Below are 24,052 nucleotides of genomic sequence, written 5' to 3' on the forward strand. Positions count from 1 at the left end.
ACATAAAAAGGATAGAGGCAGCAAAAAACCACACACAGTCACTACTTTGTCAGAAGCTGAATATTTCCTTTGCCCACTGAAGAGTGACCAGATTTCTGGGAGTTTGCTTACACCACCAGTTTGCTTCACCTATCTGGTGTTCAAGAAGAGGGGAAGGATAAACTAAGAGATGGAACTCCAGAAGACAGCAATTAAGCAAAGAGGTCACTAGAATTGGTCTCAGAGACCTTTGCCAAGTCTTTATTGTTTCAAAGTACAATATTGTTGAAGGACAAGAAGAAAATGCTTGTGTCCAGAAGCATCCCTAAGAAGTTTAGGAAAAAAAAAAGTTATAGCAGCAGCTCACAGAGGCTGAGAGAAGCCAAAGAAGAGCCAGTGGGGTCCAGCTGTGGGAACACAGATTCAAACAGATCCACCGAAAGCTGGTTCTGAATGCCATCAAAACGAACATTTGTACCAGAAACCCAAGAGCTGAGCTCATCCCACCTGAGGTATGTGTAACCCAAACTACCGCAGCTCATATTTCAAACACACTCTACAGCCTTATGGCCAAGGACTGACCACAGCATTTATTGGATGTTATGCATGACTGTAACCAACCTAATCACATTGTGGTCACAGACAGCTTAAAAAAAAAAAAGACCAAAGAAACCTTCCCCTGCCCCAATTAAAAAACACATCACCACTATAACCAGTAAAACTTGAGTAACTATTTCTGCTTATTTCATCAACTCTACACAAAACAGTATGCTTTAAGTGAGAACATACTGGAGGAGGACAGGAACTGCTGCTATATGAGGGAGATGCACAGTGTACCTGCCCCTGGCTATTAGCAACGTGGGCTGGAAGGTTTGGACATGTTTATCCTTGAAAATCATCTCTAGGCAGTGATGATGCTGAGTGGTAACACTTGCCTACTGAGAAGCAACAAGAAATTTAAGCCCAGTGCAATATATATTTCCGTCTCTCCTATGATAAATGGAAACCAAAACAAAAGCAAATGGTTATTAGTGAAGTGGCAATATGAGGTCCTTTTATGCAATTATTGCAGTTCAAATTTATATTATATCCTGATATAATGTGCACCCCTTGTTTCATAACGGAACTGTTCCCTTTTCCTTTCCTCTTTTGCTTAACCCTTTTCAAAGCAACTGCTGTGAAAGATGACATTTCTGGCAGAAGATATACAGATGAAATAAACACATCGTGTCTTCTCACTGGGCTATCAGTCAGCTGAGCCGTGCTGCCAGAAATATTTCTTCTTGTGTACCAAAATGAATGATTTTAAATGCTAACGAAAATACTGAACTACGTAAGAACTCCTGGAGAAATTAAGTAGCATTTGGAATGGAAATATCATCCCCTACCCTCTGCCTGCCTATGCCTGGACTTTGCATTCCAGCGACACTACCTTAAAAGCAAAAATAATCACTTGGCTGAACCACAAGCTGAACATGAATGCTCAAAACCAGCGTTATTGATTTCTAATCCATTACCAGTGCCCCAAAGGGCAGCTGTGAACGTATCAGTCACCTATAGCTTAAATCGTTTGGGGCACAGTTACATGCATATGACCCTACTGCCATCAAGCATGCTTCTACAGGGCCACCATATGGGGAGGGGACAAAGCCACTGTGCAATATATAGAAAAGAGCATCACCATGTACCATAGGTAAGAATTTTAGCATGTCACTTAAAAATAGGCTTTTTAGATTTTCCTCTCAAAAGACCTATCATAAAGTGGTATATTCAGCAGAATTTCTGACATAAGCCCATTTTTCATTTCCACCAGCACAAAGAGAAAAAAAAAAGTGCCTTTACTGATGCTGTGCTCATTATTATTTGAACAGAAGGCCAAAAGAGACATCCACTAAAGCACTTCCACATCTTGAAATGATGACTTATGCTATATTCTAGATAGCAAAAGGATCTTTCTGCAGTGGTCCAAGGAAAATTCATCATATTCATATGACTCACTGCCTCTGCTCTCTATCTAAGGCCTGATATTTTTGCTCTGGAGAAGCCATCTACCTTGGCTCACAAACACGCTGGTGCCAAACTGTCTGTTCAGCTGCTCCTGTGCCTCACCACTGGTGTCCACAGTTTCCTTTTTATGGACTCTTCTGGGCACGGAGAATGATAGATTCTGGTTCGTACACCACTGTCCTACTGGAACTAAGGAAGTGGGAAGACAGCATGCTTTGAAAATGCTAGTTTTGCCCCAGAAGACATCTGCTGAAGGGATTCCCTTTTGAATCACTGCTAGATGATGTGCCAGTTCTGTGCAGATCTGACCTATGCTGAAATAGGGTGAGGACTGGACCGCTGATGGAAAAAGCTAAAGAACTGGGAAGCCATGGTTAATTCCTTCCCACACATTCCACCAGTGTGCGAATGTTTTTTATAAACTCTATACACTGCCTCTCCGACTTTCCTCCTAGGATGAGCAAGAAAAGTGATGCTGTGATACAGCAGTATTCCTGCAAAGTCAAGAAATACGAGTTTCACAATCACTCCTGAAAGCATAATGACAACTCCACTGCTACCATCACATCATTTCTTTTCAGAAAAAATTTGCTTTATTATATCTGGCAACAGAGCGTGGAAATGCAGTGTTACAAAAGTGCAGGTAACCTTTTCCTATACACCTTGCCAGAGTCAACTCAGGAGAATAACAGGAGGCCCTTCCCTCTATTCTCTCTCCCATGCACTCGTCCTGACTGCATCACAGAACAGCTATGACTTTTCAACACATCTGGAAAGGAAAATCTTTCCCTAGCCCTTTACTGTCTTTCAATCTGAATGGTTTAGCTGTCTTCTTTTGCTTCTCTCAGTGTTCAGCAAGTATTAGGGTGCAGCTGCATACAGACTGAAAGTGCAGTGATACTAATGTGAAGCTTTAATTACAGAAGTTAAGAGAGCTTCATGTTTCTCACATTTCATTTCACATCACACAGGACACTGCATTGTCTCTAAACTGATGAGTCAAGCAGGGTATTAAAAAGAACAGAAAAAAGCAGCCAAGTATCGCAATGTGAAAAGTATTTCCCTTGTTTTAGCACTTTACAGCTGAATTTTTTTAATTGGGGTCTTCATAAAAGAGAGACCAAGTCATGGGACCAGTTCAGAACCCTAGAAGTGAGAAGGATCTTGGGGTCAGTCCGAGGGGATGCGTACAGCAGAAAGTGTCACTGAGGGCACAAGTGACTCACCTGCATAAGGAGTCGAAGAGGTTTTCCATCCTGCTGTTCAAGGACTCTGAACTTCACACCGGCTGAAAAGAAGCAGAACAAAGAAACCAAGTCCAGGCTGGAGAAAAGCCCATGCTATTTGCTGTTCAGCTCTGTTGGCTGAGCACTGATTTCCTAGAAATGGAGTTTTCCACCTTTCTTGATTTGTGAACCCTTACCCATTTTCAACAGGAAACACAGATTCTCTCTAAAATGGTTTTACGTGTAATGACAAAGGATGTGTTTCTCTTAGCTCCATTAAAACCAGCCCTCTGACTTCCAGGCTTAAAATGCAGTCCTGAAGAAAGCACAAAGCCCAGAAACCAGCCAGCCAGCACTGATGATGACAGGGACTGCAGTAATCAGTCTCTGTTCCCAAACTTCCATCAGAATGGGGACTTCGTGGTAACAGGAGGCAGAGATCACCTTTAATTTTCACTCACGGGGGATACGGCGCATCTGCAAATCTTTCAGACTGAGGGAGGAAAGTGGCTGGCCTACAGGCATTATAAACATTTCAAAGCAACCACTACCTATTAAAAACAGCACTCGTATGTTTTTAACACACTACTAAGCCCATCAAACCTGCCACTTTTATATTCCCTCTTGGACTTGCTACAGTCCCAATACTTTAAACATTTTGGATTCCAATGGTGACATACTGCACATGAACGCTGAGTGAAATTCTTCAAAGAAAGGTAACCATTACGTCTAAAGAGGCATTTTTTCTTTGAAAGATGACAAATCACTTCACAGAAATAAAACCAATCCATCTTCAGCGTACCTGCACCAGCCACGTGTGCCCCTGTCATTCCTTTCTACAGGGGAGAAGATGGGGCAGAGTAATGCAGCGAACTGCCACAGATCAAACACTGAGTCGGGAGCACAAACAGAAATAAAACTCTTCATCTGTGTAGGCACTGTCACTACAGCATCTATATGACTCTTACACATCTACAAAACAAAATAATTTCTTTCTTCCCTTCAGCTTTGAATTAACTGAAATTATACGGTTTTGTTCGTCCTTTGGGGAGTGAATGCTCTTGTCTAGCAGAGAGCTCTTCCCAAATCACAATGCCTTCTTTGTACAGGGCAGAGAGGAATTACATAGGAATTATATACTATGACCCAGAGTTTTGCTGGGTTATACCGAAACACGGGCTTCAAAAAGATGTTGGAGTACCCTGGGTCTCAACAAGTAAATGTGCTGGAAGAGAAAAAGTCTTCAAAGTGATTCATTGAGTTTTGGCTAAGAGAAAGTGTCTGAGGCATTCCAGGAACTTGTCTTCAGGCAGGCAATTTGTGAGAGAGGGAAGCTAGTGGGCACTGAAATTTCAGGTGGGTGGCCTAGCACTCTGGAGTCTTGTTCTAAGACCAGTCCATTAAACCAGCAAATGCCATTTCTCTAAGTCATGGCCACACACTCCCCTTCTACAGATTTCAGTCTGGAGAAGAGGAGGCTCAGGGGAGACCTTATTGCTCTACAGCTACCTGAAAGGAAGGTGTGGGGAGCTGGGGGTCGGCCTCTTCTCGCAGATATAACTAGTGATAGGACTAGAGGGAATGGCCTCAACTTGTGCCGAGGAGGTTCAGGTTGGAAATGAGGAGACATTTCTTCTCAGAAAGAGCAGTCAGGCATTGGGACGGGTTGCCCAGGGAGGTGGTGGAGTCACCGTCCCTGGGGGTGTTCAAGGAAAGGTTGGACGTGGTGCTTGGGGACATATGGGTGATATTGGTGGTTGGGGGACGGTTGGACCACATGATCTTGGAGGGCTTTTCCAACCTTTATGATTCTATGCAAACTAACAGTCTCTTGATTTAAGCACAGGAAGGTACATCTGAATATGAGGGGGCACTTCTTTACTGGGAGGGTGACAGAGCACTGGGACAGACTGCCCAGAGAGGTTGTGCAGGCTCCTTCTCCGGAGATGTTCAAAACCCGCCTGGATGCCATCCTGCACAAGGTGCTCTAGGGGATCCTGATCTGCAGGGGGGTTGGACTGGGTGATCTTCAGAGGTCCCTTCCCACTCGGCCATTCTGTGATTCTGTGATTCTTCAATTGATCAGGAGTCTTAAACTTTATATAAGAAAATACAAATTTGTTTTAGAATAACCTATAGACTATAATGCTCCGAAGCCTCTGCGTAATTAATTTCACAGACAGAGCAGGAAGGTTTGGTCTTACTCCAGATCTTCTCTTCTCCAGCAGAGAAGAACCCTCAGCTACCCTCTGAAATTGCTAGCCAGTTCCAGAGCTCACAGTTCAGCATTTTTTGTACACAGACATCACCAATAGCACAAGAGAGGTAAGGACATGACCCCATTTGTTTTGTTTCACATTACAGTGCAGTAGAGCAAGCTCAGTGCTTGTTTGTGTTCCTGTACTTACGGAGGCACTGCTAAGTCAGGACCTACAGAACCATCCTGAGAGTGACAGAGCTTGCCCCAAAGTTTGTGATGTGAATCAACACTGGGCAAGAGTGAAAGAGAAGTAATGAAATGACCTGTTCACAATCAAACAGTGCATTGCTAACTTGGGTGTGGGGCAGCCTGAGAAGCCTGGACCTCACTGCTATGCCTGACTTCACACTCTAAGTCGACATCAAACTGTATCCGTCCCAACCAAGGTGTCATCCCTCGAGCTGACACTGGGCAGTCAGAACTCTTGCACAGAGGACATCAGCTTTGATGTAGTTACAATATTTTTTTCAAATCCAAAGAATTTCACATCATGAGGGGAAAGAAAATATGGACTTAATTTCTGGTGTGTGGATGTAGATTGTACATCTACCTTGGCCCAGGCTTCATCGATATCATATTTTGTTAATTCAGAGGCTGAGTTAAGGAACTTAGAGTCCAGATGCCAGCACTGAACTGAGATGAACTTAAACAATGCACTAAACCCTTGCTGATAGGAAAAGCTATTCATTTGTGTTGGTAGAACCATGTTGATGGTGCTTGTAAAATCAGCTGCTGTAACATACACCAGAAGACTTCTAACCTGAGTCTGAAAAGGGAGGCAAAATCTAAGCAGTGGGGACATCAAGTGATGTGTACTCTATAAAGTCCTTTGAATTTGATTCAACTGCTCCATCTGTCACCATTCCAATTCTGTTTTATATTCTGATGCAGGAATACAGGCTGCAGAAATTCTCAGAGATGCCTCTTCATCTAGCAGACAGCATGGTATTGCAGTGTTCTCTTTCATAAAATGTTTAAGAGAAACAAACAAATAGCCAGCAGCAAAAGTTTGGTAACAAAAAACTGAGCAGACAATCCTCTACCTGGGTGGAGGCTTATCACCCTGCAAAGGGTAGCTGGCTTACCAAAACTGAGAAGTAACCCCAGACTGATGAGAATATAGGGGCTTACAACTCTCTGAGACAGCAAGATCTCCTTCTGCCCTATGACCTGCTGTCTACTGGATCAGTTTTCTTCAGCAGCCTTTCCTGTTCTCCAAAGACAGCTCTGAAAGGCTAAGAAGCTTCTAGCAGGAAATTCACAGGAACATGCAGAAAGCACACATGGAAAAACAACAGGCTTGGTAACATCGCTCAGCTCTACCTTCCCAAAATCAAACCTGGCACCACTACAACATACAGAGCTGTTACCAGTTCCCTTAGGCTTCCTTTACTTTTGATGACTAGCTTTCTTTTGCTGATGATCAAGCTTTTTCTTGTTTTTAAAATTCCCACTGCATGCTCTTTAAATGAATGGAAGATAATGATTTAGACTGGCTTGATTTTAACTGGATCAACTATATCTACTGACAGTGAAATCCATTTCAAAATGATCCTTTATTCTGATACTAACCATGGCTTGTTGTCAAAAGGCGAGAAATGATAAATAGTTTAAAAATGGTGATAGGTTAATCTCAAAAAGGGAATGATTGTCTGAAACCTCCCCAGACCTCTGAAATTGAACCAAACATCTCAGTTCAGGACTTCGATTTGTAAAGTCAGATGAGAACTGGAGCTCCAATGATTCACGTTCTCTGTCAATCCAGCCCACTGAAGGAGCAGATTTCCCAAGTATTTTTGCAATTTTTTTCACAACCAAAACACACAAGGTTAACAGCTTGTTTAACTCTCAGATGTTTTACCTGGCTTAGTGCACTAGAACTGGAATAAAAAAACAAACAAACAAACAAAAAACTGATTTAAATGGTGTTTGCTTGGGTGTCACTTTCAGTTATCACAGGCTTTGTAAAGGTGCTTGTGATTCTGATTCAGCATCAAATGTTTTTCCACTGACAACCTCATCTTGCTCGTGCAGGAACTGTTTAACAGTATGGACAACGGAATGACTTATGCTTTGGGTTCTTTCCCAGCCATCTGCATCTTTCTATTTAGAAGCTATCCATTGCGTCAAAATGAAACGCATAATGCAAAATCCGTAACCTTTTGCATATGTAGTGCTGAAGGACTTACCTGCAAGTCTGTAGGATCTGCAGAGCCGAAGGATGATTGAATAAAGAGGCAGAGAGTCAACCAGATCAACTAGCAAGTGTATCAGGCCTTGCACAATCACCACCAGCAAACGGAGCTACAGAGAAACAGTTTAATAAGCAAATCTCAGAGAAACAGGAGATGTAACCCTTGAAAACCCATGAAATGATCTGCAATCTGACATTGTGTGTAAGCTAAAGCATCCCAAGGTGGGTTTGATGTCTAGACAGGTTGGGCATCCAGCCCCTGCATGATGTTCTTTGACCATCTCAACTTTCAACTGTCAGAGCCTAAGAGGGAGAATTCAGGCTTCCATTTCTAGTGAACTCCATCAGTGAATGCAAATTTCCCACTCTCCAGCAATGAGCTGAAGTAGCTTATTTCTGCCTGAAGAAACCCCATGTAGAGCATTTAAGCAAAAGCAAAGCAGTCAAAAATGAGCTTTCTACTTAGTGCTTTGTGTCCCCTGACTAAAGCACCTCCTTTTGTCAGACAGCATCTATTTTTGCTGTCAAGCTCATCTGAGAAGAGAGGGCTTGTAAAAGATGTTGAAATCATGTGAAGGCCTCTGTCTGTGGAAAATTTTGCTTCAGGCAGGCTGCAGATAGGACTGGTTGTATTGGGGGAAGAAAAGAAAAATAAGGAAGTCCAATCCTCCAAGCAAAGCCTGGCTGACAGCATTTAACACGGAAGGTTAACTTCTTGAAGAAGTTGTTCTGGATCAAACTAAAGGGGTCGTCACCCCAGACATTGCACGGAAAGATTAAAAATAACTTCTGAGTGAAAGACGGCAGGGGAACAGCATGTCCTGCTGACCTGGATTTGCTGGGAATTCCCTTTGGAGAAACACAGACACATATCCTGAATTCCACTTGCTTGGGCTACATGGGTTGTGTGAGAACCCCTCCTGAACACTCAGATAAATCTTGAATTCTCTTTGTGGATGACAGTAAATGACAAGGAAACATTAAAAAAAAAATAAAATAAAAGATCTCAGAAGACATAACACCATTAGCTTCAGGGATTAAATCTTACCAGGGTAAACACCAAATAATACAGTGCAGTTGTAGGCAGGAGGAACAGCAGGATTGTAAATAGCAATGTGCCAATAAATAACTGGGGAAAAAAGAAACACAAACAATCATTAGTAAAGCAAAGCCAAAATAAAATAAAAATAGGAAATGGTGAAACAATGACAGTTTGCAAGATTCTTAACTTATTTTTATTCCCTATGTGAATAATTCTGTTACCTTGAACATTTTCAGTATTACTTTTCTTTTTGGGCCTTTTTTGAGGCTATCTTCTCTATGACTAAGTTTGGAAAGACAAACAAGCTGGATCCTGACAGCACTTTTCCTTTATAGACAATGCCCAAGATTTCCTATTTTAGTCTGGCTTCCTTAGGAAACAGGGCTTACATGATCATGCTGTTTGTCTGTCCTCTACCCCTTCAGGTTTTAAAGCCATCAGTCAGTTTTTACCAGAAAAAGGTGGAAGGGTAGGGAATGTTATAGAAGTTTGAGAAGTATTTTTGTTCCTCCTTGTTTCAGGAGAGCTGGGTACATAACCATTCCCACAGGCAGCAGCTGGCTGGCCAGTCTGCATGTCTGCAGCTCCACAGCAGCCATGGACTGCAGTATCCTGCTCAGTGGGAAACTGTGAGAGAGAAATAAGTTAGAGTTACTGAGTGGGGGGTGCAATATTTATACATAAAGGAGAAAAACCCATAGGAAAGCAGGTGTCATTAGCTCTGCTGCCCACAAAACAAGTTATTTCCATTTTGGGCTGGCCCAGCTGGCTTAAGACTAATTAATTCCAGCTAGAATCAGTGGAGAAATACAGATTTATGACAAATACAGATCTGACTCTTCAGTTCTTAGTCACAGCTTCCAGAAGAGAGAGGACACAGGAACACGGGGCACTGCCATTTCTGCAGGAAGAGAACATGGCCACGGCATGTTATGAAAGAAAATAACCCAGACACTCCTGTCACAGAGGTGGATCAACATCCCAGCTTTATGCATGTAACCAGAAATAGATCGCAGTCCAACCCATCCTCTTCACAGCAGTTGCTTCTCGCCTCCTCTGTCACTCCACTGTAGTTGCTTAGCATCTCCAGAAGTCTTTTAAGGTCAGCTTTGAGTGTCTCGTCCCACCCAGGCCAATGACAGAATTCCCACTGGCCTCTGGAGCAGCAGGATGGAGCCTGAAGTGCCAAACCAATTCTCCTCAAAGCGCACAGGGCAGAATCCTGACGTAAACAGTCAGCCTGACACAGAGGCTCTTACTTTTCTTTCACCAAAGAAAAGAAAACTAGCTCCCCCACTGCAGTTCGAGAAGCTGAAGCTTATCTGTTGCAACAGAGAGAGGCACTGGCCCTGGAAGTTACCAAATATTATTTTATTATTTTAGTGATGTTTGCAACAGCAGGTGTGGCGCAGACAGGCTCTGCTGAACTTTCATACGGCATTTCAGAATTTCAATAGAAATCACAGTGTTTGACAAAAAAAAAACTGCCTCTGCTGTTTGAGCGAGAACGTGTGGGCCAGGATCCAGCACAGTGTGAATGAAACGGGGCCTTTTAATAGAAACGCTGGCAAGTCTGTTCCTACGGCAACACTGCTGGGCACCACTTCTTAACTCGCCTCCTTCCCCGTACCCAATCCTGTGCTCCAAGAGCCACGAGAATCTGCAGCACCCAGTGAAGCTCACCAGGGCGCTCAGCGCCTGCCAGACAAACCCCCTGAGCACGCAGAGTGCAGGGGTGCCGCAGAGCCCAGGGTTTGTTTGAAGAGGATGCAGTGCTGCACAATGTGCTCGTTTTGGGCACCGCAGAGCCTCCTGTGGCCTCCCTCTCAACGTTACCCAAAGCAGAGCAGGATCGCATTGCCTGCAGGCAGTGCCCTGCAGCAAGCCCCTGGTGCTGCAGCACTACCTGATCCAAGTCATAGGAGCAGGAATCCACCCGCTGCCGGAGGACGTTCCACTTCTTCCCACGGAACAAGCGCCAGAGGGATGACAGGCCGTAAATCTTCAGGCAGTAGAGCCTGGGCAAAGAGAAGACGTCGCGCGTTAGAGCCGCGAGTTCCCGAGCTGCCTCAGAAAACAGCTGTCATCACTACACCCCTGCGCCCACTCACCCACTGTACCACGCAGCTCGGAGTGGCAGGAGAAATCAACCCGGGGAAGACTCAGATAAAATGTTAATCGCTCGCTCGGCTGTCCTAGGGCCGGCCCCTGGCATGGGCAAGGCAGGCTGCTGGGCTGCTGCAGGCAGCTCCGGACCACTCGAGGGCAACCCCCTCGCCATGCCCGGTGCCTATGGCAAGTCTCTCGATTTCTGCTCCTGGGGAAGAGGTTGGCACACGTGCAGCGGCGAGTGCTGCAGGAGGGTGGCCACTACGAGCAGCAGCCACCGGCAGCTCCATGCCACCGCCCTCCCTGCAGCAGGAGGAGCAGCAAGCTGATTTCCCCACGTACACCTCAGTCTCTAGGGTTCAGACCTGCCCTTTGCTCTTCACCTGACACCCTTCCCACGGCTGGAGTGGCCAAGGCCCTATCCTTCACACTTGCATCAGCACAATTCAATTTTGCCTCTGCAGCAGAGAGGCAAGGGAGAGGACTGGAGCCCTTGCACCTTCATCCACAAGAGTGGGAAGAAATCTACTAAATGGCTGGTGGCACCCCTACCGCGTCCTTCCAAGCTGTTTTACTTGGTGCTGCGACACTCAGAGCTCTCCAAGGAGAACGGCAATGGTGAGAGATGCTTGGGGTGGTAAGAGGTGGGAAACAGAGACATCTACAGAACGACACAGAGGAAGAAAGAGCCCCTGGCAGGGAGAAGAGTCCCAAAGAACCCTGGGCAGCGGTGTCTGACATACAGGACTGTAGGGAAGGCGGACGGAGCCAACCTGTGGGGCAGACCAGAGCCTGAGCTACAGCAGCCAGACCGGTTAACCAGCCTACTTCAAGTGCGGAGGCTGCTTAGCCTTCAAGACAGTGTTGTGAAAGCAGTGGCGAGGAGTCTTACCCCAGCGAGGAATCTGGTTTGAGGAACACCAACTGCTTCAAGGAACTGGCAGGGTGCCCAGGCTGGGAGGCACAGCTCAGCGCTCTCATCTCAGGGCCAGAGGGTGCCCGGGAGGACTCCTCCAGCTTGCTGGCGCACACCTGACGTGGCGGGGATGCAGGCTGCCCACTCACCTGCGTGCCCCAGCACGACACCAGGCATGTGGACCTGATGGACCTGCTCTACCTTCGCCGCTGCCTGCACACACATGCCCGCTCTGGTTTCACTGCATGGTTTGTTTCAGAGGCGGAGCTCAGACTTCAGCAGCACCTGAGCCGGCATTTGTTCCGCCAGCTGCACGAAGGTGCTGCGGTGGTTGTGCTGGTGTGGGTGACTGGTACCCGCTCCTGACTCTCTGTGGGGACACCAAGCACAGCAGGGACAGTTTCGTGCCAGCAGCAAGGTAACGTACAGCTGCTCTACGCTTCTAACAGACAGCCCAGACTGGTAGACGGGCTCCCTGCAGCTCACGACGGGAAAGCAATCAGCAGAGAAAATGCTTTTCCTGTTTCCACTCACAATTGGAAGGGACCAAGGCCACTTTTCACAGACCAAAACAGAAATTCTAGTGAACTAGAGGTGTTGGGAAGAAACTCTGCTTTACTGACATTACTGATTTCGGGTGTAAGCCCTACGCTCACAACAGAACCAATTCATATCCCTAAACTACATGTAACTGAAGTGCTTCTATTTCTGTTGTTTGCAATGTGAAGCCCTCTGCTCAGAGCCTGGGGAGGAACAACAGCAGTTCTGTACTTTATAAGCCAAAGGTTCCATTATTCATTACCTTGTATCTCGTCTCCTTGGCAAGAGCAGCTATTCTCCAGAGGTCTGTGTGATGCCTTGCTGCAGCACTTGTTAACGGAGGGCAGGAGCAGAGCATGTCAGCAGGCACTGTTTGCACAGTAACCCCAACGTGCCCAGCACAGGAGGTGCCCCAAAGCCACACGCTCCCTCAGAGCCTCTGCCTAGCTGCCAGGCAGTGAGGCCCTCCAGTAGGTCCAGACAATGCCACCAGGATGGTGTCACAGTCCTGCTTTAACCCCAAAGCTGCCATCTGGGCTCCATAATCCAGATAAGAATCCCTGAAGCCAGGCATAGACAGGGACTTCTGGGTTTCTCCAGAAGAACAAGTGTTCCCCTTTCTTCCTCCTCTCCTCTAGTTCCCTGAAAAACCACTGAGTAGGGTGCCACTGAAGAGTATTATGAGAGGTTGAATTAAAGGGATAGGGTGAACTTGCCCTCTACCTGTCACGTAGTTTTATTTTTCCAGGTCACTACCACAATAAGTAAATATTTAAGAATAAAATGAGAACTGAAAGATAGATTGCTTGCACTGCTGTGACTATCATTTCTACATGCATAAAAGAAAGCAATAGATTAATTGCTGGCTTAAACTGTGAATTCAAGAGAACTACAACAGGATTGAATGTACCTAGTAGGTACAACAGGATAGAATGTACCACACCTGGGCCTGGGATCAGATGATTCATTGTCTCATAGATTTCATATATCAAGGTTTAGGTTTTGTGGATTCTTTGGTGAGGAATCAAGCCACAGTGGCCCCAGGTATCCCCAATACCTGCTTTTTGCTAATGCTTTCTGTATATTGAGTGTCCATCTGGTTTTAGCAAGAGGCTTTGACTCCATCAGTAATCAATAGCTGCCACAGCAGACAGCTGTTAGGTGCAGTGCTCCACAAAATAACGATAGGCCCTGAATGTCCATCGGACTTTCTCCGCAAACATACCCAACACACAACCAAGTGAGATCAACTCACCTTGCTCCATAGACATAGAAGCAGTAGATGTGGAAGGTCAGAAGTGCAACGATGTCAGAGAGGATGCAGAGAGCCACAGTCAGGCCCAGACAAGCTGACAGACCGACATACCAGAGGATCATCTCAATGAATGGGGACATCAGGTGAATGTAGCCTAGTGGACATTGCAGTGTCAGTATTTGCCTGATACATCTTACAATGACAGTCTCAAAGGACTGATTTTCTCCCTGTTTTGTTTCTCCCCTCTGTTCACACATTGCTCCAGAAATCATAGCCACAAAAATATAGAAGTGAAACTGGAAAGTTCCTTTAGATGGCCATCTTCTGCTTAGGAGGACAAAAAAGAGCTCTCTTTTCCCCTATGTTTGTGTCCAGGTGTGGCAGCTCTGTGAGGAAGGCGAGGATGTGCTCAGCTTGAACAGAGCAGTCACCTTGCTCCACACAGAGCTTTTTTAGATTTGTGTCCAGGTTCCTAATTACATTTTTAACCGCACATGTAAAGCTTTACTGAAGTGATCTCTCTTTTCTTCTTATTCCCACAGAAACCATCCCAAATGAATTTTGTAAAATAAAACAGTCTAGAGACACACAGCATCTTTCATCACTGAAGTGGAGTAAAGTCACTTACTTGAATGTCAAGTAGACTACGTCAGTATAATAACTAAGGAGTTCATTCCCATCGTGACTATTTTCCTTTATCAAGACACTTACTAAGGATAACAGCAGTGTGGTATTTCAAGGAGGGAATACACAAAGAAAAGCTCTAAAAAACTGCACTAAATTGAAGTCAGTAGCACGGCAGAGTTTGTGTTTGCATCCCAAAAGCACACTTCTCTTCCCTATCCTATCAACTGCCTCTTACAGGGCAATGTCTACATGAGACCTAAAACCTTCCCTTGGACACTCACCACTTATGGCACCAAGAAATCAAGATCCATAGTGACTTGCATTTCTTGCAAAGCACCAGGGCAAGCACTTTATTTAATATGGATGACTTCCTTGTGTGGGAATCCAACTTTGGCTTGAGTTCCCACAGCAGGAAGACTCACAGACGAGTCTGTACTTGCAGTAGTGCATTTTGATTCATTATTCACCTCTAGGCAAACATTAAGCACTTGGGAGGGAAGAGATGAAAAGGGAGGCTGAAAATTTAAACAACTGCACTTACTAATCCAAAGATGGATGTGGTAAAGGAAGAAACGGCCCAACACCTGATCCAAAGCTCGGTTCATTTTCAGTCCAGCTGGTGCTCCCATTAGCCACTGGAGCAGGTCCTGGAGCTCTTCAGCTACATGCTACGAACACATGGAAGCAAACACGTAAGCAGCCTGAGATAGATTCTTACCACATCAAACAAGTCCAGTGTACTGAACGTGTTACCCCTAGAAAAACTATTTCACCACACCCTTCAAAGCAATGGAGAAAAAAATTCAAACTACCATAGAAAACTAGTTAACTCAGAAACACACCTTTATTGGAAAATGACTCTCTACTGAACCTAAATGTAACAGCATGAGAGAGCTAAACTGCTTAAATGGTTTCTGCCGGGAACGTGAACCTAGGGTTTGTTCATGGATGTATTTGGTAGACTTGTAGTCTGATTTCTTGGTGTAATAAGTATTCTTGAAATAGATGGCAAATGCTGGTGCACAAACCAACTTAATTGGACAGACAACTGAAAAGTCAGAACTGAGAGAGCAATCTAAGTATGGGGAAAGCAGCCAGGATCTGTAACGGGGCAGGATGGCTGTGTGCTCATGGACAAAACAGGAAAATTTTACAATGAAATAACCTGTGTGAGTTTACAGCAGGCTAGAAAACACAATTATGTAAACATGCTTCATATACAAACAAGCCTTCTTTCTACTCTGTGGTAAACTAGGCAAGATCAGCCATGGTGTAGGGCATTGATCTTGCCTACCACTGTCTTGTCGGACTTGCAGGCTTCAGAGAGAGATACCCATGGCATCCCAGTAAAAAAGAAGCCTTCTGAATCACTGAGAACAAGGCTGATGGAGTTTGTTCCCAGATCACAGAGGGCTTTGACTCACAATTTCTGGTGATTTAATCCCAAATTATTTACTGATTTTCTCTCTACACCACACTGCTTTGACTGCAGTAGGCAGGGCAGAAGATGGTGGGGCTCTGCTCCTCAGCAACATGCACCTGAGCTTCTCACAAGCTGAAATCAACGGTGAGGTTCCTTTACCAGGCTGTGAACTGAGGTAGCTGAGAGTGGTAACCTCCAGCAAACAGGTGGGGAACATACCTGGAAGAAGTGACCTCACCCACTGTCCCACATGAACAGAGATTGTGAGTAAAAGCCTTCCACCTCTAAAAATCTCAATTGTGCACGTGCATAAGAGTCAAGACATGCTATCTGAAGCTGATGTGCTATAGCCTAATTTCCCCATCATTTGTAGGGAAAGTTTCCCTAAGAGGAAATGTCTTCCAATAAATGATTACATTTCATTGACCAACTGGATCATTGCAAAGTGGATTTGTAAGCATTTACTTTTAGTGTAGTGGCAAAATTCAGAGCTCCATCTTCACTTTATCCAAAAATCCCCTGAACAAGATTGCCTTTTTATTTCCTTCATTTACCCTCTGTCTCAATGTCCCTTAAAATATCTTGCTGTAAGTCAGAACTGATTTGAACCCACAGATCTTACCTCCATTGCTGAGAACTTTTAGCTACTGTATAAATAGACTGGTTTTAATATTTAAAGTGTTGGATTTGTAACTTGGAAAAAGCATTTGGGGATTTTAATGAAATATTTAAATGCTTGAAAGCAGTCCTTCAGCAAGGCTGTTTTCCAGCACTGACTGCTTCTGAAGGCTTCCAGTTCCAGCGGTGCCACTAAATTCTGACAGGGGCACGTAACCCTGGGAAGGTGCCCTAGCTTGCTGCTATTTAGCTGGGCAAAGCATTTCAAAACATAGGCCTAAGGCATAACCTTGCAAGTCGTTTTGCAGCCAGATATTTTAGGACTGATCAATAGCAAGCAGAATCGTAAAAGGTGACTGGGAGTCTAATCCTCTTGTTGCAGTCATGCATACTGAACGTGACCAGTATTAATAAATAAGACACAGTCAATTACATGGAAGTGGTTTCATAAAGGGGTGTAAGGACATCACCAAACCGGAGACTAAAGCTAACATGGCTGGCAATATTTTAGACGGGAAATATTTTCTTCACAGCCATGTTCTTCTTGCTTGTCTCCACGTGTCTAGTGGTGCTGTGACAACCATGGAGAAGGACACACAGCCCACTGAGGGCGGGCACCGCGGACACTGGGAAGTGCAGTGCAAACTGAGTGAAGCATCTAGCACAAGGCACTGAAAGCAGAGCCAAAGCACTCCCTGCCAGGCACCTACCTGTGATTTTATAAAGTAACACCTAAGAATATTTTCCAGGCAGTGTCCTCTCTACTAGCTTTGTTTATATATTAGAAAATATAACTGAATAGGAACTTACGTCCAATTATCTTTAAGCTCCAGTCTTGTTTTTGGAGGCATGATCTATGATAAATATTTGTTTCAAAGAGATTACAGCCTAAAGAAAAGAGAACACAGCCAGGATGCAAGAGGTGAAAGAGGAAAAAATAAAAAAGAGGGTTTGTAAGCAGTTCTTCATCTCAAAACAGAAAAAAAAATGTAGCACTTTGAATTGGATATTTTTGTGGAAGGCAAAAACATGGACTGCTGTTGGGAAGCCTGGTGGGAGCAAGAGGAAGGAGGAGGGTAGGAGCTGTAAGGGCACCTACAGAGAGCAGATTATTCACATTTTCCATTCTTGTTTTTGAAAGCCTGCTCCAAAATCAGTCCTTCGTGTTGCATACAGCTACTCCCCAGTCACTCCCTAGGTGTCTGAATCACATCTGCTTCATTTACTGACAAAGGCAACTTGTTATTACAGTCAGCACAGCACAGCTCATCAAGCTGTGAAAGTGGGAGCTGCAGTCAATGATGTCTTGTGCATCATCAACAATTGCTAGCTAAGTGCTGATTTGAGAACCATTATATCAGGGGATGACGAATGATGGCTAGGGAACACGGCTTGATCCTCACGTCAGCAGGCTGAGCTTGTGACCCTGGCAATTGTTGAGAATCAAAATAATCTACCTGCACCTGCTTTTTTCCAGAAGGATGTTTACTAGGGAAGAAAAAAAAAAAAAGCACTGCTTCCAGCCCCCAGACAGCTAAAAGTCTGCCGATGTTAAAATCGATCAAATCCATAAGGTTACAATAAGGTTGTATATATACACATATTATGATAAGGTTATTGAAATATATTTAATGTTCTGTTTACTAGCAGATACAGAGATGTAAGAAGGTCAGTGCCATCATCAGATCTAAGGCACATCAAAAGCAGAGTAGCAAGGAGCTTTAGGGAAGGAATAGTAACTCATTCTGCACAGGGGAAAGTTTGCATTACTGAATTTGGCAACACAAGCACTTGAGAAAGCCCAAGTGATGGGAATAATGTGTACCAGATGGACACTCAGCAGCAAAGTGGAAACCTACTGTTGAATGGCTAAGGGGAGATTTTGCTGTCATACTGGAAAAGAAGTGGTGCTGGCTTGCACACCACATGCTGAAGTCATTGGTATATTTTGGGATCACTCAAAACTGCATTTTTTAAGGCCTCTGCACATAATGTATATAAATCGATGCCTACCAAAGGCAGTAAAAGGACTCCAAATGATTTTACGTCCACAATCTAATATGCTTGAAAGAAGAAAGTAGAGCTGGAAAGTCAGAGGAGTTGTAAGTGGCCTGAACTGATAAACTTGGAGATACTGCGGAGAAGAAAGGCACAAACTGACTACCAGGCCACCCATACAAGGGGAAGTTTACACTTGCAGAAAAGTAAGCAAACAGCTCTTAGTGATACTGAGGTAATGAAGTCAGCACACGTAGGAGACATGATGAAAATAACTGACACTACGACATGAAAGTGGAGTGACAGATGAGCTAATTTTTTGAAAGAGGAATGAATGAGCAACTCGCACAAGCAAGGCTGTCCAGGACAGGTGCTGGGATCAGATACACCTTGAGCACAGAGAGCGTCCATCTGCCAAAGACACCGGGCAGATGGAACCCCTCCTGGAGCCACCTGCGCGAACGGGAACACAGCCAAAAGCCACTTCCTTACAGACTTGTTAAGAAATCAGATTTTTGAGAGTTGGACACTTAGGATAATCCCACAGAGTGGGCTTTAGAGAACTTAAACTTTTCCAGCTGAAATATCTGCAAGAGTGAAGACTTAGGAATAGGACTTACAAAATGATTCTTAGTTTTAGCTCAAATACTACAGGAGTAAATGTATTGCAGAAGAAATGTAGTCCTTTCTATCCCAACTTTGCTTCTGAATAATGTCTGCAGCAATCCTTAAAACATGCAGTCCTTAAGCTTGACTATGAAACAGAACAAAAATAGAAATAATAATGATTCACAACTATGCTGGATCTCCATACACACTCCATACACATTTTCTGAAAGCACAGCATGTACAAGAATGATCAGAGACATATGGCTTGTGACAATGAAAATGTTAGACATGGACCAAGCAGATCATTGTCAAGGGAATTGCGATCTCTTCCCAAGAAAGACAGGATTAGTAAAAAACAAATTGCTGCTGGAATTCTCTAATCAGAAAAAAATCCTCCCAACCATGAAACCGAAAAAGAGCGATGAGAGGATGTCTTCCAGCTCCCAGAAAGAAACCAATGGAAAGATTCATCTTCCGTCCCAAAAATAAAAGAAAAGTGAGTAGAGAAAGGATTAGGTTGTGCAGCTGCATGACAATGCTCAACGTTGGCTGCACATGTATTCCCAAGACACAGAAGCTCTAAAACCAGAGCTAACTTTAGATTAATGGTCTGGCCTCCAGCCTCCGAAGTGCATTATATGTTCCTTTCTGCCACTACGCAGATATATTGGAGTGAAGCACTTAAAATGAGCCACCAGAAAAGCAGGGCAGTATGAGTCATACTTGCTCTTCATGAATTTATGCTGATGCTGAGGGATCTCAGTGGGCAAGAGGAGTTGTTTGAGAAAAGCACAGGACACAGCAAGTTTTCCTAGTTTACCATCTGCACACCAGAGTTCTTAGGATTTCAGGTGTTTGCATCCTGACTAGCTAATACCTTTGGATTTCCCCATGAACTTCCTCTTCACAAGCACAGCTGCATGCTTATCAAGTTTGACTTTTCAGCAGTTTATCAGATTCAACCCAAGTTACAGCTTTCATTTTCCCAAATGCCCCATAAAGCAACAACTTGACGATACTTCTGTGAACTTGATAACCACTCCAACCTGCAGCTGCAAGGCTCTGCCCAAGCCATAATTGTTACTTCGGGAGCTGGAACAATCCTCAAGTAAGTATCTAATTACTATTTACTGCACACTCAAGCCAGAGCTGTGTTCCTTTTGAACAGCCCCAGGAGGCTTGATTTGAAGATTTCACTGTTCTTGCGGAGACCTAATTTGCATGACTTCAGACAGGACTCTCTCTGAAATCCTTGTGTCTAAGGCATTGCCTCCTTACAGGCACTTCAGGCATCAAGAGCTGGTCAGTACCCACAGAAGCTGAAAGAGGAATGGCTCTGACCAGACTTACATCAGCCACAGGGATGAGAGTGTCAGCAAGGTGACCGATCCGGTTCTTTCTGTACAGCCAGGACATTAGCAGTATTCCCAGAGCCACATCAATCAGCAGAGAGACAAAGATGTTGGCTTTCCTGCACGCACGATAAAAAGAAACAACGTTAGAGCAGCAGAAAGAACAGCACTGAAAGTTTCAATGACAATTGTTGGCTTCACTTACATAGCATCTTTAATGTCCCAGGAACACTGGGACAATTTACTACAGAAACATGGTGCAGCGTGCTTTTGACTTTCACTGATGTGCTGCTACTTCTGGGGCCAAACACCAAGTGACTCAGAGCCTGCCACACCATGAAACCTTTTTTAAATAAGGGGAGCGAAAAGCGGGGTTAAAGCTACAAAGAAAAATAACGTTAAACAAAGTGTATGTGCATACTCAGCAGGAATTTCACTTGGAGCATCCATATTGAGATTAGCTTTCTAAGAGGTACCACCTCTAGTGGTAGGTGAACCACTAGTCAATGTAATAAACTGTGTTTCTGGGTTCATAAACATCCAGAAGGGCTACCAAACTGCCCCTCACTGCTAGAGTTTCTGAATGAAATTCCATGACATGAGTTACTCTGGAAAGCAGATTAAACGATCACAGTTACTTTTGGCCTTCAAATCTACTAATTCATTTCAAGCATTCCCTGGGAGTCTATTCCTGCAGGATCAGGGAACTACACAGCACAAGACTCGCTGTGTAATGGCCATAGGACATTCAGTATTACCTGTCTCAGATCCCTGCCTCTCCCTGTTCCACTCACTGTGCTGCACGTTTGCTTCTTCTGGTACACTGACTTTGTTACTCCCGTTGGAGTCTCTGGTCTCCAGTTACTGTATGTAAAGAGTGGGTAAAAGAGGGCAGCATTTAAACCTTTCTACTCTTTTGGAAAGTGCCACTGAATACTGATTGCAGGTTTTGGTTAACCTTGGCAACATACGTGAAAGCAGTGAGCTTGTGGGAGTATTGATAGCAGTGCACTGCATGTGGGTGCAGTACAAACTTTTTGGGGGCAATATCCCAGTCGTCTTTCCCAAGCTAGGGAAGAAGGCATACATCTGGCGAAAGGCGTAAGCGGTATAAAACAGAGCACAAGGCAGAAATCTGCAAACTAGCAGAGAGTAGACCAAGCAAGGCAACACAATGTGGTGCAATGAGGACCCCACAGCGTTGTCGTGCCAGCTAGGCCAGCTGCAGATCCCTGCAGCAGGCAAAGGATCCATGGTTTGGGTTCCCCAGAGGATACAGGGCTACAGCAAAGACGTGCATGCCTTTATGGGTACTCCATACCTCATTAGCTGGGTCTGGTTTTGAGCCTTCTTGTTGCTGCTGATGACCTGGAGGTGCTGCAGCCGATGTGACAGCTGCTCACAAGTTGAGAGTTTGCTCCACAAGAAAGACAAAGGCCAAAACTTCAGCATCCTGCAGAAACACAACGGGAACCTCCTCTTTTGCTTCTGCCGTATAGCAGGCTGCATGTTGTTTGTACAAACTCCATGCAAAACATTCAGTGTAAAGTCAAGGTTATGTAACCAGAAACAGCATCAACATATTATCATTAAAGAATATTACACATTCACTACTCTCTTAAAGGTTAACAGAATTAAAGCAACCTTTCCCAGACCAAGACATTTAGAGCAGACAACCCAACCTCTCATTTCCATTCTGCAGAACCAAGTGCCTCGCTCTTCCTTGGAAGGCAGAAGTGTTACTGATCCCACCCTGGGCTCTGGCATACAGCACTAGGGTTGCACGCTGCTCCAGGTTTTCCAGAGACTGGAATGGAGGCAGTTCTGTACATACTGCAACAACACAGCACAGTACAACTGCTTCACAGACCCCAACGTGATCAGTAAAATCACAAGTCTATCTACAGTGAGCTTGGTATAATGGACAGCTGCATTCTCCCTACAGTTTGTCCCTTTTTTCCCCTCTTTTCTTTTTCTTTATTACTTTCAAATGCCCTTCTCAGGGTCTTCACTCCTATATTCTCTCCACCCCCTTGGGAAGGTTGACCAGCACTATGTAGATAACAAAATTTGGAAACCTAATTAAATACTGAATGTCAGCACCCACTTTAAGCTTGTAGGGGAGGGACTAGTCACATGTTTCGTTTTATTTTTTAATGACTCAGAAGAAAAGTACTAAATGATGCTCAATTATCTTTGGGAGTTACTTTTATTACCACACAACATACAAAAGAAGGAACAATTGTGATTTGTGTAGTCCAGAATGACACCACTGGATGCAGGCTTGTCAAAGAATGCTTAATAGCAGTGCAGTGACACAAAGTACCGTGGTTGTTGTGGGGAATAAATTCTGACGTTCACATAATTGGGATCGCTTCTTCCCTGTCCACAACAGTTGCTTCACTCATTTAAGGTCCAGAAATCAATATCCACTCTTGGTTATTTCTTTCACCTACTCGCTTTTATTGCTTTGGCACGTTCCTTCAGTTTACATTCATTCCCAATGCTAAAATTATTCCCGGTATCCTGCTTCGCTCTTGAAATTGTACAGCTGTTTGGATTGCTAGTGACAGCCTGGAGACGTCCCTGAAAGCGCACATGCCTTCCCCAGACTTCACCAGGAGGAATTCAGCCTGTAGTTTAGCAGCAGAGTGTCATCAGGACTGGACGCAGGACGGGCAGACGAAAGCTCTGGCTGCTATTTACGCATTCTACACAAATCACGACAGTGTGGCTGGTTCAAAATCCTGCTTGGTTCACCGGGGTTGCTATCCACTTCCTCCCCCCACCCTTCTGAGCCCTTTCAACCAGACTTCAGGCACTCTTCGTCAGTTTGACAGAGCCCTGAAGTCCCCTTCCCCCCAAATTTCAGACAGCTCGGTTCTGAAATACATGCAGTGTGCTGTGAATCATTCTTCTTAACTCAAGGCTCCGAGTTACTCAGCTCCGCATCGCAGCCTCCCACCTTGGAGACGACAGCGCGCTGCTATTCAGCTGACTTGCCGGGGGTGATACCTGATGTGTGCCGGGGAGGTGGGCACTGGCCCCCACATCTCACTGACCTGGGTTTGCAGATGTGCTGAGGCACAGGTGCAGGCGAGGCTTCTCCTCCGATTATATCTTAGCCTAGCGGCTCCGAGTTCTCTCCTGGAAAACCTTTGCTAAAGCAGAGGATTGCACTTGAAATGCAAAGCAGGGGGAAGGGGGACATGCTCTGCCCGTGCAGTTGTGCCCAGAAGGCTGACAGTGAAAAACCACTGGTCAAAACAGCAGCTCTCAGACTACCCTGAGCCAGGTGGCAAGCGATGGCTCGGGGCCCCGTGCTGCTCCACAGCTCCCAAGCTTGCAGCAGCTCTCAGGTGTGCCACCTCCGGTGTCCTCTGCCAAAAGGAAGGGCACGCTGCTGCTCTCCTGCCTGGGGAACATCTCGCACGGGTGAGACAGATCCCCAGAGCAGCCTCGTCCCTCCGAGCACCCCATGACTGCTCGAGCGGGCCAGGCCAAGACGCTGCCCTGCGTGGAGGAAGGGATGCATCAGGGGTCTCTGCTTCTCTGTACTGTGACTGACTCTCTCACTCCTTCCACTTAAGTGAGCCAGCCTCTATTCCACTTACATACTTTCTTTGGCAAGTACGTACACGTTTATTTAAACCAAAATACAAACACACTGCAAAAAGCTTGATATAATAGTTGCAAGATGTGCTCTGGAAACTCCCGTCTGTAAGAGTACTGATGAAGAAAGCCAAAAATATTTCTTGTGTTGTCTCCTACCCAACGCATACCGACTGCATTGCCATAGATGCTGCCACCTGTTTATCACACAGTATATGGAATGATTTTTACAAGTGCGATGGAAAACCAATCAAATTCATAAAAAAAAAACAAGGATGACGTATC

At 44.9% G+C, this 24,052-nt stretch overlaps 1 protein-coding gene across 4 annotated transcripts in view; it reads right to left on the reverse strand.

Moving 5' to 3' along the window:
- PIGQ (phosphatidylinositol glycan anchor biosynthesis class Q) overlaps window positions 1–24,052 on the reverse strand; it is a 34,941-nt gene that overhangs the window by 3,153 nt on the left and 7,736 nt on the right. For all 4 annotated transcript variants that reach the window (XM_083799961.1, XM_083799962.1, XM_083799963.1 and 1 more), the window contains exons 3-10: window positions 21,477–21,608; window positions 20,154–20,274; window positions 14,697–14,823; window positions 13,529–13,682; window positions 10,615–10,726; window positions 8,715–8,795; window positions 7,662–7,776; window positions 3,213–3,274 (exon numbers count right to left, since the gene is read on the reverse strand). In XM_083799961.1, the coding sequence (XP_083656087.1) occupies window positions 3,213–3,274; window positions 7,662–7,776; window positions 8,715–8,795; window positions 10,615–10,726; window positions 13,529–13,682; window positions 14,697–14,823; window positions 20,154–20,274; window positions 21,477–21,608 (904 nt within the window). The remainder of the gene's footprint in view (window positions 1–3,212; window positions 3,275–7,661; window positions 7,777–8,714; window positions 8,796–10,614; window positions 10,727–13,528; window positions 13,683–14,696; window positions 14,824–20,153; window positions 20,275–21,476; window positions 21,609–24,052) is intronic.

The sequence above is a fragment of the Anser anser genome, assembly GCF_964211835.1.
Source record: "Anser anser genome assembly, chromosome: 15".
Classification (NCBI taxonomy): Eukaryota; Metazoa; Chordata; class Aves; order Anseriformes; family Anatidae; genus Anser; species Anser anser.